We start from the raw sequence: 12045 nt of genomic DNA, 5'->3' as shown, positions 1-12045 counted from the left end.
GATAGCATCGCCCGCGGTCGCTGCCTCATGTACCGGCGTGCGTGAGTTTTGCTGCCAGGAAGCTGGGCCCGCCATGTTGACAGCGACCCGAGCTCTGAACCACGACCGACAGTACGGCAGACAGTGCGACCGACAGTACGACGGACAGTACCCGCCTGTCGCTGATTAATGTCGCGCTGAGCGAGCGCTGCCACCCGCGGAGCGCCCCGCCACTGGAACCCCTCCGTTTGTGTACCACGCCCGTCTGCTGGCCATGGACGCCGCCGCCGCCGCCGACGCGCAGGCGAGCGTGTCTGCGCGCCCGCCGCAGCCCTCGCCGCAGCCGCCGCCGGCAAAGAAAGGCCGCCGGGGCAAGAAGAACGCCGAGGAGGACGAGGCCAGCAAGAAGCGGCGCTGCATCTCCAGCGCGTGCGTGCCGTGCCGGAAGCGCAAGAGCAAGGTACGTGAGCCTGCTCCTGCCGCACCGCCTTTCTCCGCGGCGGCGAGCAGCACATGAACACCCACAGCACCCACGCCAGACGCTGACCCGCTCTAGTGCGACGGGACCACACCCGCCTGCTCCGCCTGCGCCGCCGTCTACAACACCGAGTGCATTTACGACCCCAACTCGGACCACCGCCGCAAGGGCGTCTACAAGAAGGACATCGACAACCTCAAGACGCGCAACTCGACCCTGCAGACGCTGATCCAGGCCATCCTCAACTACCCGGAGGACCATGTCGCCGACCTGGTGCAGCAGATTCGCACCTGCGAGAGCCTGGACTCGGTCGCAGAGGCCATCATTGCCCGCGAGAACGGCGATGACGACGACGACGACGAGCCCGTCAGCCCGCTGACCACGCCCGCCATCACCCCCGTCAAGCCCACCTTTGAGAACCAGCTAAGCGGCCGCATGGGCGAGCTGCGCCTGGAGGACGGCTCGACGCGCTACATTGGCGGCACCTCGCACCTGATCTACCTGGGCCAGCACAACGAGACGGCCGACTCGCCCGACCCGTACGCCGAGGAGCAGTACCAGCAGGTCGAGGACCCGTACTGCTCATGGACCACCGTCACCTCCGACCCCGAGCTGGTGCAGCACCTGATCAGCATGTACTTCTGCTGGCACTACAGCTTCTTCACTACCCTGTCCAAGAACCTGTTCCTGCAGGAGTTCCAGGCTGGCAAGCCGCCGCCAGGCTCGGCCCGGAAGATGCAATACTGCACGCCGCTGCTAGTCAACGCCATGCTGGCACTGGGCTCCCACTTCACCTCCCTGCCTGCAGCACGAGCTGTGCGCGACGATTCCGCGACTGCCGGCGACCACTTCTTCCGCGAGGCGAAACGCCTGATCATGGAAGAGGATCTCCACGAAGTCCCTGCGCTGCCAACCGTCCAGGCCCTAGCGCTGATGTCTGTACGCGAGGCAGGCTGCGGACGCGAGGCAAAGGGCTGGGTCTACAGCGGCATGTCTTTCCGCATGGCCTGTGATCTTGGCCTCAATCTCGGTATGCACAGCAAAGATGCCATTGACGAGACTGAAGAAGACGCCCGGCGCATCACGTTCTGGGGCTGCTTCTTGTTCGACAAGTGCTGGAGCAACTACCTCGGCCGCATGCCCCAGCTGGCCAACAACATCATTACAGTGCCCAAGTTTGACGTCTTTCCGGTCGAGGACTCAGAAACTTGGAGTGCGTACACAGACTCGGGCATCAGCCAGGCCCACTCGCAGCCTTCGAGGACGAGGGCTGTGGCCTTGCAGATCACCAAGCTATGCGAGATCTCGAGCGATCTGATGACTTTTTTCTACAACCCCATTGACATGGACAAGGCAAAAGGCAAGCAGGCAGAGTTGAAAAAGCTGAGCGAGATACATGTCCGTCTGGAAACCTGGAGAAGGGATTTGCCAAAGGAGTTGGAGCCGAAAGAAGGCGGACTTCCGCACATGCTCGTCATGCAGTAAGTTTCGATCGTATATCCCCTCCTGCATTGCTAACCAGGACCAGCATGTTCTTCCAGCTCCTCTACATCCACCTCTTCCGACCCTTCCTGAAGTACAACCCCGATAACTCGCCTCTGCCACCGAACGTTTCGCCCCGCAAACAGTGCACACAAGCTGCAGCAATGATATCCAAGCTGCTCCGTCTGTACAAACGATCGCACGGCCTGCGACAGATCTGTAATATCTGTGTCTACATCACGCACTCGGCATGCACCATTCATCTGCTAAATCTCCCTGAGAAGAACGCTAAACGAGATATCATCCACGGCATCAAACACCTCGAAGAGATAGCCGAGGGTTGGCTCTGCGCTAGACGTACTCTAGGCATCCTCAGCGTCCTTGCCAAACGCTGGAAAGTTGAGCTCCCTGAAGAAGCTGCGGCTGTCCTCGCGCGAACAGACGGTAAATTCGGGCCCTGGAATGAAATCAGCACGCCCAAGGTCACACGAGCTGAGCCTGTGATCATCCCAGAAGGCCACCAAGCAACAAGCCCAACTCAAAAATTCTCTCCTAGTCTACATCCATATAGTATGAGCATGGCAGACGTCACATCATCGAACTTCCCTTCGAGGCCATCTGCGACAACCAGTAACGCAGCTGCAGCCGCATACGTAAGCTACTCCCAGAACACAGCTCAGCCTACCTCATCCTTCACGCGCGACCCCTCCTCCATCCCACCAACGGACCTGACTCACAACCGTCTCCAGCGCCACCCATCGGATCCTCTGAATCACACTACGCCGAACCATGCGCATACACCCGCCACACCCGCGTCAACGCAGGCCAGGCAATCTTTCGACGCCGTGAGCTCAACCGGTGCATCACCATCAGCGCTGTTTGGTGGTGTAGACCAACTAATACGAGAGGGGCAAGACTGGATCTACCGAGACCAAACGCAGCTTGCCAGCGGGTTTGATAACTGGAGCAACCAGGATTTTGGCGACATTGCGAGCTGGTTTGCGTCCACTGGCGCGTCTCCGGGGACTTTTGGGCCCGTGCCTGCGAGCCAAAGCATGAACGGCGGGCCTGTCGGGGGAGGCGCCGTTAATGGGGGCACTGAAAACGGCTACAACGTCAATGGTGTGCCGATGAATGGAGGGGCGAACGGGAATGGGAATCCAAATCTAAATCCAAATCCAGGGCTGAATGGGATGGGTGGTGTTGGCGGGATGCACGGGTTTACGTACGATGAGCGGAGCTGGTACGATTACCAGTGAGCGGTGTATCGCCCTGTTGCGGATTGTATGTTGCGTGTGTAGAAAAGGAACGGGAGATACCAATCAATCTTATCGGGCGTTACGGGGGCCATGGGTTTTGGAGTAGTCCATGAATGTATTCTTTCTTGTTGATCAATACAATCTTAGAGCAATCCGTCTTCTTCATGTGGAAGCGCACTTCATTCTTTAGGAGCTCCACAACTTCTCGAGTGGCACAGGAGATCTGAACAATCTGGTATTTTACGCTACCCAATTCTTGCAACACAGTCGCCCAAACGCGAAGCCAGCGGCTCTACTGCTATATACACGGCGAGGACAACTCAAGAAAGATACACACCTCCCCTTCAACGAGGCGGAGAGGAGAGGAGAGGAGAGGAGAGAAACGAATCAATGCAAAACGATGCGAATGCGATGCGATGCGATGCGAATGCACCTGTGCCTGGATGCACTATCCAAGGCCAGAAGCCAAAGCCAAAACGCCAGGAGTCGTAACGTCGTTTGTGCACCCGTGTTGACAGAGGAATGGAAATGCTCGCTAAACAGGAAGGAAGTGCAGGGGAAAAAAATCACAAAGGCGCTATGCAAAATATGAACATGCCAATCTATCATGCAATGTGATGATAGCAGCGTGGCTGTTGTAGCCAATTCGAATGTCGTCCTCGTGGGCATTCGTTTAGAAATCCACGCTCCACCGCAGCGTCGGGTCGCGATCCACGTTGCACTGGCTGTCGAAAGGGGCACGCACGGGCTCTTTGTTTCTGTTCCACTCATCTCTTGCACTGGCTGTCAAATCGCCATTGGACGGCGGTAGACGGATCTTTGCCTCGACAAGCGGCGCAGATACAAAGCGCGATTTGAGCAACGCGCGGGTTGAAACGGTGTCTTGGAGGCAGTTAAGCGACGAGACGTCGGACGAGTCCAACGGTGCGCGTTCGCGGCGGGGCAACGTGCGGGGAGTGGGGAGGGAATCGGAGGATCGAGTGGCCTCACTGTAGTGGGCCTGTTCGGGCCGTTGTGGGACTGCGTTCTCGTCTGTGCTCTGGAGGCCATCGGGCGAGGCGTTGGCGCCAGAGCCGCTGGATACGACGGTCGAGAGAGCGGGGCGGCTTTGTCTGACGGACACGGTGCGAGAGGCCGTTGGTGTAGTGCGCGCCGTCCGGATGGACTTTTGCGACTCGGCGGTGCTGGTCCTGTCCAGGGTGGTGCCGGTGTCACGGCGCTTCCGGGAGCTGGTGGCCGAGGGTGGGCGTGCCTGGGGGGTTCTGCTCCGGTTGCGGCGCTGGCTGGAGACGAGATCGGTATACGAGCCCTGGGGGGTCATGGGTGGCAGCTCCTGGGTCTGGCCGCGCTCGAGGCGGTGCATCAGATGCCGTGTGCTGACCTGTCTCTGCAGACTCAGCTCCACGCGGCTGCTTGCGCCGCTCCCGCTGCGGCTCCTGTGAGTTGCACGCTCCTTGCCGGACATGACGCTAGCTTTGGGCGGGGGCTGCAGCATCCAGCGGTTGTCGGCGACGTCGGACGACGGCAGACTGACGACGGGCGGATGCAGGTCGTTGACGGGCGGGGCGCGGGCCGAGTAGTAGCTGCCGGAGCGCGAGGTGCCGGGGCGGCTCATCTTGTAGGCCAGCACGCTGCCCAGGCCGCTCGACGACGAGCCGGAGGTGGTGTGCTGCACGGGGATGGGGGCCTCGTCCAGGCCCCATAGGTCCTCGTCCTCCCGCTGGTAGCGCTTCAGATTCCATGTGTCGTCGTCGATGGTGTCGTCGCTGAGACGCAGGTCCTTGGCGCGGTCACCGTCCAGGCTGCTGCCGTTCTGGCTGACGACGGCGCTCTGGGCGCCGGCCTTGGGGCAGCGCGTGCTGCCGGTGTTCGTCCTGCGCGCGCGGCGCGGCGGCGGCCCCGGCCCCAATGCGATCTCCTCTTGCCAGTACGGGTTCGTGCCGGTGGGCTCGGGGTGGTGGTAGGCGCCGGGCTCCTCGAGCACCAGCTTCGCGCGGGCTTTGCGGGCGCGCTTGGCCTCTCTGGTGCGCTTGCGGCCGTCGGCGTAGCCGGTGCACGGCGCACACGAGGCGTAGTGGAAGATGGCGCTCTGGGGGACGTTAGCAGACGGCGCGCGGGCGGCACGGCACACGCACCTGGACTCCGCGCAGGAACCACGACATGCCGGGAGCAGGCAGAAGAATCGGCGGCGGGTGGCGGCGCGGCGTGCACAGAGGCACAGAGGCACGGGTAGGATATCACTCGCGGGCGCTGCAGGGGCGCGAGGGGAGGTGCCGGTCGAGGTCGGGGGCACAATCACACTGTGCGGCGGGGAGAGGCATTGCAGCCCGCGACGGAGACAGGCAGGAGCGGCGGTGGTTGCAGGACCATGGGCAGACGGGCGGCGGCAATGGCAGTCACAAAGGAGAGCGCGAGTGTTTCGAGCAGGAGCGGCCACGGACCAGGTAATCCGGAGGGTGGAGCAGCGCAGATACACGCAGATAGCAGCAGAAGCCACGGCAGCTCTAGGCGCGTGGGCTGCGACTCGCCGTCTCGGCCCTCCAATTCGCGCCGGCGGCGTCCAGAGGCGGCCGCGCAGCAGCGAGCGTGGCCGCCTCTGGACGACGACGACGCGGCAGGCAGCCCAGTGCAGCCAGCGAGATGCCAGGACGTCCAAAGCAGCCCGTTCCCCACCCGTGCCTCTGCTTTGGGACCCTGCGCCAGGACGCCGACCGCCGACCGAACAGCCGCGCACAGCCTGCACGCAGCGAAACGGCCGCTTGATCGTCGTTTCCCTCGCTCGGCCGCCCCTAGCGCCGTCGCTCAGACGTCTCAGGCGCGCACCGAGAGTGCGAGACAGAGCCCGTCCTTGTGTGTCCAGCGTCGCCCTCGCGCCCTCGCGCCCGCGGCCGCCTCTCCTGGTGCTGCCTGCGAGCACCTTCCCCATCTGCCGCCCGCATCGTAGCCGACATGGCCCAGTCCCGCGGACCCGCCTAGCCCAGGCACGGCATTGCGTGTGTTGGCTAGCGCGGATCGCGAGTCCGTCCGCACCATCTGTCCAACGAGCGTCCCCACCGCCGCCGATTTCCTGTTTCCAGTTTCCTGGGGTCCGAGGACGTGTTCGCACCGCAGCCAAGGCGCTGACTACGCATGCCATGACGCTGCATGCCCGTGAGCAATGCCAGCCCTTCACCTGCACTGCAGTCGGATGCCATCCCAGCGCGCTCCATGCACGTCAAATCCCGCAAAGACGCCACACAGACCCATGCATCGGCCCGTCTTACAGACCATTGGCAGCCCGAGCGTTCGAGGCGTGACACGGTCACGTGCACAGCAGCATCGAGCGGAGAACGCCAAGTCCAACGTTTCCAGCAGCCTTCTGAGCAGCATGTTGGCAATGCCGTGCCGCAGGAACCTCAGACCGCGGAAGCCGCAGCCCGTGTCGATGCCATACGACCTCTCTGTCGACACAAATGTGCATACAACACACCTGCTCGCCCAGCGCAACGCTGACGCAGTGCTTGTAATACGGCTTGCAGACGCCGCCGCTGTTGCTGCGACAACTACCACACAGCAGCCTACACGATGAAAGACAATGCAGCAGACTAACCACTAAAAACGCCCTGAAGACCTCACCTACACAAGTTCACTGGAACACTCGGCTTCACTCAATACAGCCTTAACTAGCGCACTCTTGGCTAGTCCTCTGCCAACCTGGGCGACCCGGGTACCAACTGAGGCATCTTCAATGCAAGGACAGTGGATCCTTAGATCCTGTCTATGTATACTGACAATGATGTGGCACCACCGAGTGGATCGGTGGCTTCCTGAACCTGCAAGGTCGCACGAGAGGTGAGCATGTACCTTGACCGTTCCCCAGCACGACCCTTGGGGGATTGGATGCATCGAGTAGCCTCGTCACCGGACGCTGTCCATCTTGACTAGGCGCCACTAGCTCTACAATCAGTGAACCATCACAACAAGGCGTTAGAGAAACGTTCAAGTTCCAAGGCAGTCGTCGCCCGGCGCTGCCAAGTAGTATCGTGGATCGTATGGTATAAGCGCTGGACGGCGTCAAGGGAGTTTGGTCGTAGCCACATGCAATAATATCTTTCTAAAAATCGATCCTCCGATGCTCGCAGCGTACGCAATGCCTTTACAAACCACGAACCACCCCTCCTCCATCTAGGAACCCCGATCCTCTGCAAAACAACTCTCTAGACCCGGCTATTAGCATTCAGATCCCAAATCCTCAATGTCTCGCCCTTGCTGCCCCGCTTCTTAGTCTCCTTCTTCTTGCCATCGTACTCATTCAGATTCAGCATTGCCTGGCTGACCTTTGCGAATGTCTGCACCAGCTCGCTCATTCGGCCCGTTCTGAGAAACAGTTCCTGCAGCCACTCGTTGTCTGGGCTGGCGACGAGGTTCGCCATCTCCATAGCCTTGATCGCCGTTTCGCGGTGCAGGAGGAAAGATGACGTCTGTAGAATGGACAGGTATGTAATGACAATCTCGGGAATGTACGCGCGCTTCAGGTCGAGAATGTCAGGCGTGTCGGCCGTGTGTGAGTCGGCGAGTGATGGGATGAGGCTGTCGAACACGGCCGTGATGTTTTCGAGGAGTTCCTTGATTGGCTTTGTGTTGACCTTGGGTTGCGCCCGTTGACTACAAATGGTTAGTTCTGGTGATCTGAGTGTTGAGGGAAGGCGAACGCACTCGATGACTTCTTGTTCTTTGGCACGCCACTCGCGGAACATAGCAAGGAGGCGCACAATTTGCTGGAGGTCATAGTAAGGCGCGCTGCGGGCTCTCAGGTACAACACAATCTGCTCGTGATGCTCGGGATCAGGAAGTTGTGAGACGGGGAGTTTGCTCCGGGCTTCGCGCGATAGAGTCTCGCGATGGGCGTGCAAAGCACGCTCGTCCTGTTCCTCCGCACCTGGAGCATTGAAGTCGAAGGGATACCCGCAAAGAGCCTCTGTTCTCGACAAGGAGAGGTATTCGACATTGACCTCTTCGATCATCTTCTCGGCAGCGGCGAGGCGGCCGTTTACTGTTACTGTTAGCCGAGCATATCCACCATAATGTGCAAATACGTACGAAGGAAAATTATCAGTGCGTTCTTGAGATGCTCGAATGTCGCATCGACCTCCGTACTCAGATAATTATACCAGTACACGGCGTCGATGATGCCTTCGTCCTTTGTCTCGACTTTCGAACCGTCGAATACTGGCTTGATTCGCTGGCCTGGCCACAAAAGCTTCTTGTTCGGATCCATTCCTTCCGTTGATTCGAGTAGTGAAAAACGCTTAATGGGCCTGGTGATCACAGAATTACCTTCCTCGTCGAAGTGGATGAAACCACTATGATTGAATGCAAGGAGGAAGCTCTGTGCAACGACTTCAACCGTGTCGACCCTGTACAAGTCGAGCAGAGCAATGCAATTTCGTTGTTCATCTCGGTTCTTGATATCGGGAAGCACACGCGCCAAGGTATAGGCCTGGCGTGTTGTCTCTAGTTGCGCCGCGTAGAGGGGTATCAGCTGGATGCGCTTGCTGAGGCGCAGAAACTCAATGTAGCCCGCGATAACGTTGTCCATCGCCAGACGTTGTGATCTATCCTCGGCACTCAGCAGATCCAGGCCACCTCTGAGCGCGATGAACACGTGTACCAAGGTGCGAAAGGCGTGTGGGTCACTAGCGAGTGTCTGGTAGTGCTGATCTGCTATGGCTGTAGGTTGCCCAGATACAGCCTTTGGTCCCCTGTCGTTCTCTGGCGAGTTCGGGTGAATCATGAGGTTCCCCGGTCGGTCTTCATGCTGCAGCATCTCAGCCAGCGCAACTCCGACATTATGAACAAGCTCCTCCAACGATTGGGCAATCACAGCGCCCTGAACAAGCTTGATCGGTGTAGTTGCCAGAGCTGTCGAAGCCTTATGCTGCTTCAACGCATTAATGACTAGCCTGGGGGAGTTCGTCCATTCCCCAAGGTTGGCAACAGCGTCGTGGAACACGAACCTTTGGCTCAGACTCTGTGTGACTCGGCTCGGGTATTGGCGTTGCAGATAAGAATCGAATCGAGACAACAGCAGTGCGTTGTAATGTGCGTAGAGATGGTCATCCCATGATCGGGCGACATCGCGGGCTTTGTCCAGGTCTCCGCTCAGAAGACCATACACAGCGCCTTCATACTGTAGTCGGGTACCCTGAGCAGCATAAAAGCACATTCGCCGGAACATGTATCCAACTGTATCCCCGGCAACATTGGGAGTACCCGGAGTATGTGACTCGTGAGCTGCGCCTATACTGACGCCACGCCATGCTTCACTCCTATCCATGGCCCATTCGCAGATCTCTTTCCAGGGAACACCGCGACGCATCATCTCATAGCAGACCAACCAGAGAGCTTTCTCGTAGAATTCGTCCGACTTCTCGAGCGCACGCTTCTGACGGGACGGCGCATCAGGATCTAGCTGTGTGACCAGCGGCTGTGATCGATCAGCCGTCTTCAAGATCGAGCTTTCGGGCTTCAATGGTCGGTCCGAGCCTTCCATGCGCTTTGCCTGCTTGATCTTCGACTTTGTGTCCAGCCATCCACTGGTCCAAGTATTGGCGCCCTTGCCAGACTTCTCTTCCAACACCGCAGTGATTGAGTCAATATCGCTCTCGCTGTCCTGTGCAGTCTGCTCTAGCCAGCGTAGTATCAAATCCTTCTCTTTCGCCTGCTCATCCTCCAGTAGGAACCGGTCCCAGATCTCACTGTTTGGGCTGTACCGCTTACTTCCCCCAACCTTGTCCAGTTGCGCTCGATTCCCCGACTCGATGTCTCTCCCGGGTTCGGGGTGATAGTGGTCGATGATAGTGCGCAGGAGATCCCACGTTGCTAATTCAGCCTGCCATTGCCGCAATTCTTGTACGCTTGTAGAGTCGAGCGGGGTGCTGGGTTCGGCAGACGGAATGACAGATTGAAACGACTGTCCAAATGACCCTTCTCCCATATGCTGTACGCGACGGCGTGTGCTCTTGTTCAGCGCTCCTTGGTTCTCTGCACCACTCGTACCCTTCAGTTCTTTCACCTGGGATTCGGCAACGTCTCTGAAGTGCCCGACCATATTCATTGTCGCCTGATGCTTGGCAGCAGCACTATCCTTCCCTTGTGTGTGCCAGTGGTCGACCCTTTCGGCGAACTTTTCCACCTCTTTGCCGACTCGATCGGCCATTGCGCGCAAAGGTTGAATTGGGTCGCTGGAGGAAGTGCCATTGGTTGCGCGCGTGTTGCCAAAGAGCGACGGTACAGCACCACTTATCTATATGAATTCCTTAGCAGGGGGTTTAGATGCAATGCTTTGAAGCTTTGGACATTTACCTGCGCTGATTGCGCCTGGCGCGCGAAAGAGAAGGGAGCCATCTTGCGAAACAAGGAATATGATTTCTAGTGCATTAGTTGTAGCCGCAGCTGCAGGCACAAGTGTAATGTCGACTTGAGGTGCTGTTGAACAGAACGTTGGTGGCAGGAGTTGCGTTCACAGTTAGACAAAACAGTCGCGTACCTAGCTCCATGTTCAGCGAAGCACGCCCAAGCGCCGCGTCTCCGCTTGGCACGCTAGTGCGCGTATAAAATTTTGAAGTTTCGCAACCACGAACTTCTTCTTTAAACAAATGTTTAAAACCTATTGGGCGAGCCCCTGAGTCATCTTTTCGATATTCAATTATGCAAAAGACGCTCGGCTTGTCCTAGAAAGATTATATTTCCCAGTGAACCCGCCAAACTCCCTCGCGGAGTGGTGGACAAGAAAAGGGAGGTATAACATCCTACCGTACTCTCTGTCAATCTGCAGAGTGCCCAGGGGCATCGAGAACGCCGCGTACCGTCTCGTATCGTAGATCTTATTTTGAGAGTACGGAGGCCTGACGGTGATTCGCGTTGGATACGTCACAAATCGGACTTGTCACCAGGAACAATGTCCATCTTGCTAGACTCGAGTACTCCTTAAGCTAAGTATCGTGGTCCCCGGGCTCGGCTTGGGAGCTTGCGTGCAGGCTCCATAGCAGGTTGCTGTCAATACGGCACGCAGAAAAGTTTGATCTCCTTGAGCTTCGTACGAACGAACTCCCAGTGGCCTACGAATCCGTCCGGGCGGAGTATACATTCGAATATCGTTCACGTTATCAAGGACTGTTCTGCAACGTTGAAGTGAGAAGACGCCGAGAGGAGTGTTTTATCTCCAGACACAGTAACACATCACTAGACTAGAAGAAGCATGTAGCTCTCATGCTTGCAGGCACGCGACCGCGGCGCTCCAAAAGATTACCAAGTCGAAGGATGCCTCTCTCGATACTTTAACGGATATTGATTCAGGGTCTACGCAATGGCAGTGCAACGGTCTCTGCGTGCCGAGCACTATCATGTTCCTACTGCGCGTTGCTTTAGTTTGATCCTGTTCCAACAAAGTCTCGTCAGTACCATACCAGACTCTCGGGTGCACACTTTCAATCCACGTACCTGAGCAGATCAGGCTTTGGACATGTCACGCATCTTGCATCATCTCCTTTCTCTTTATAGAAGGCGTTGCAGCATGCATATAGAGCATCGACCTTTGACATGTCAGACTTGTCACATAGATATACGAGTGTGATTGTGTACTTCTTTTCGGCATTTCTCTTCGTTGAAATTGTTCTTCTGTATACAGTCTATGGCCTGTGTTAGTGACAGCCTAGTCTTCATTTCATGACGCACTCTGGATCGCACATGCTCGCGAATGGCATGGTGGATCTTGTCTGAGATCATTCTCAATTTCTCCCTGTCCAGAGTAAGTTTCCATTTAACACAACTGTGGGTGACATCATAACTATACCATGATGAATTGCC

The 12045-nt window shown here is 57.7% G+C and overlaps 4 protein-coding genes across 4 annotated transcripts; 1 reads left to right on the top strand and 3 right to left on the bottom strand.

Moving 5' to 3' along the window:
* Positions 1-155: 155 nt before the first annotated feature.
* C7974DRAFT_67699 (pathway-specific nitrogen regulator) lies at positions 156-3396 on the top strand. The gene is made up of 3 exons (XM_046147071.1): positions 156-439; positions 536-1938; positions 1986-3396. The coding sequence occupies exons 1-3, from the start codon at positions 254-256 to the stop codon at positions 3196-3198; spliced, it is 2802 nt and encodes a 933-aa protein (XP_045992057.1). The 5' UTR covers positions 156-253; the 3' UTR covers positions 3199-3396.
* A 434-nt stretch (positions 3397-3830) lies between these two features.
* On the bottom strand, positions 3831-5463 carry C7974DRAFT_67684 (uncharacterized protein). Its single transcript, XM_046147070.1, has 2 exons — positions 5334-5463; positions 3831-5287 (listed from the first exon to the last, which is right to left on the bottom strand). The coding sequence occupies exons 1-2, from the start codon at positions 5358-5360 to the stop codon at positions 3872-3874; spliced, it is 1443 nt and encodes a 480-aa protein (XP_045992056.1). The 5' UTR covers positions 5361-5463; the 3' UTR covers positions 3831-3871.
* A 1744-nt stretch (positions 5464-7207) lies between these two features.
* On the bottom strand, positions 7208-10699 carry C7974DRAFT_404166 (107-domain-containing protein). The gene is made up of 3 exons (XM_046142919.1): positions 10543-10699; positions 8278-10483; positions 7208-8230 (listed from the first exon to the last, which is right to left on the bottom strand). The coding sequence occupies exons 1-3, from the start codon at positions 10582-10584 to the stop codon at positions 7395-7397; spliced, it is 3084 nt and encodes a 1027-aa protein (XP_045992055.1). The 5' UTR covers positions 10585-10699; the 3' UTR covers positions 7208-7394.
* An 881-nt stretch (positions 10700-11580) lies between these two features.
* C7974DRAFT_321466 (uncharacterized protein) lies at positions 11581-11998 on the bottom strand (the record flags this gene model as incomplete). Its single annotated transcript, XM_046138806.1, has 4 exons — positions 11581-11614; positions 11680-11771; positions 11821-11867; positions 11914-11998. The coding sequence occupies 4 exons, from the start codon at positions 11996-11998 to the stop codon at positions 11581-11583; spliced, it is 258 nt and encodes an 85-aa protein (XP_045992054.1).
* Between the last annotated feature and the right edge of the window lie 47 nt (positions 11999-12045).

This window comes from Boeremia exigua (genome assembly GCF_020726555.1).
Source record: "Boeremia exigua strain MPI-SDFR-AT-0100 chromosome Unknown C7974scaffold_13, whole genome shotgun sequence".
Taxonomy (NCBI): Eukaryota; Fungi; Ascomycota; class Dothideomycetes; order Pleosporales; family Didymellaceae; genus Boeremia; species Boeremia exigua.
This window is presented reverse-complemented; position numbering and strand designations above follow the sequence as displayed.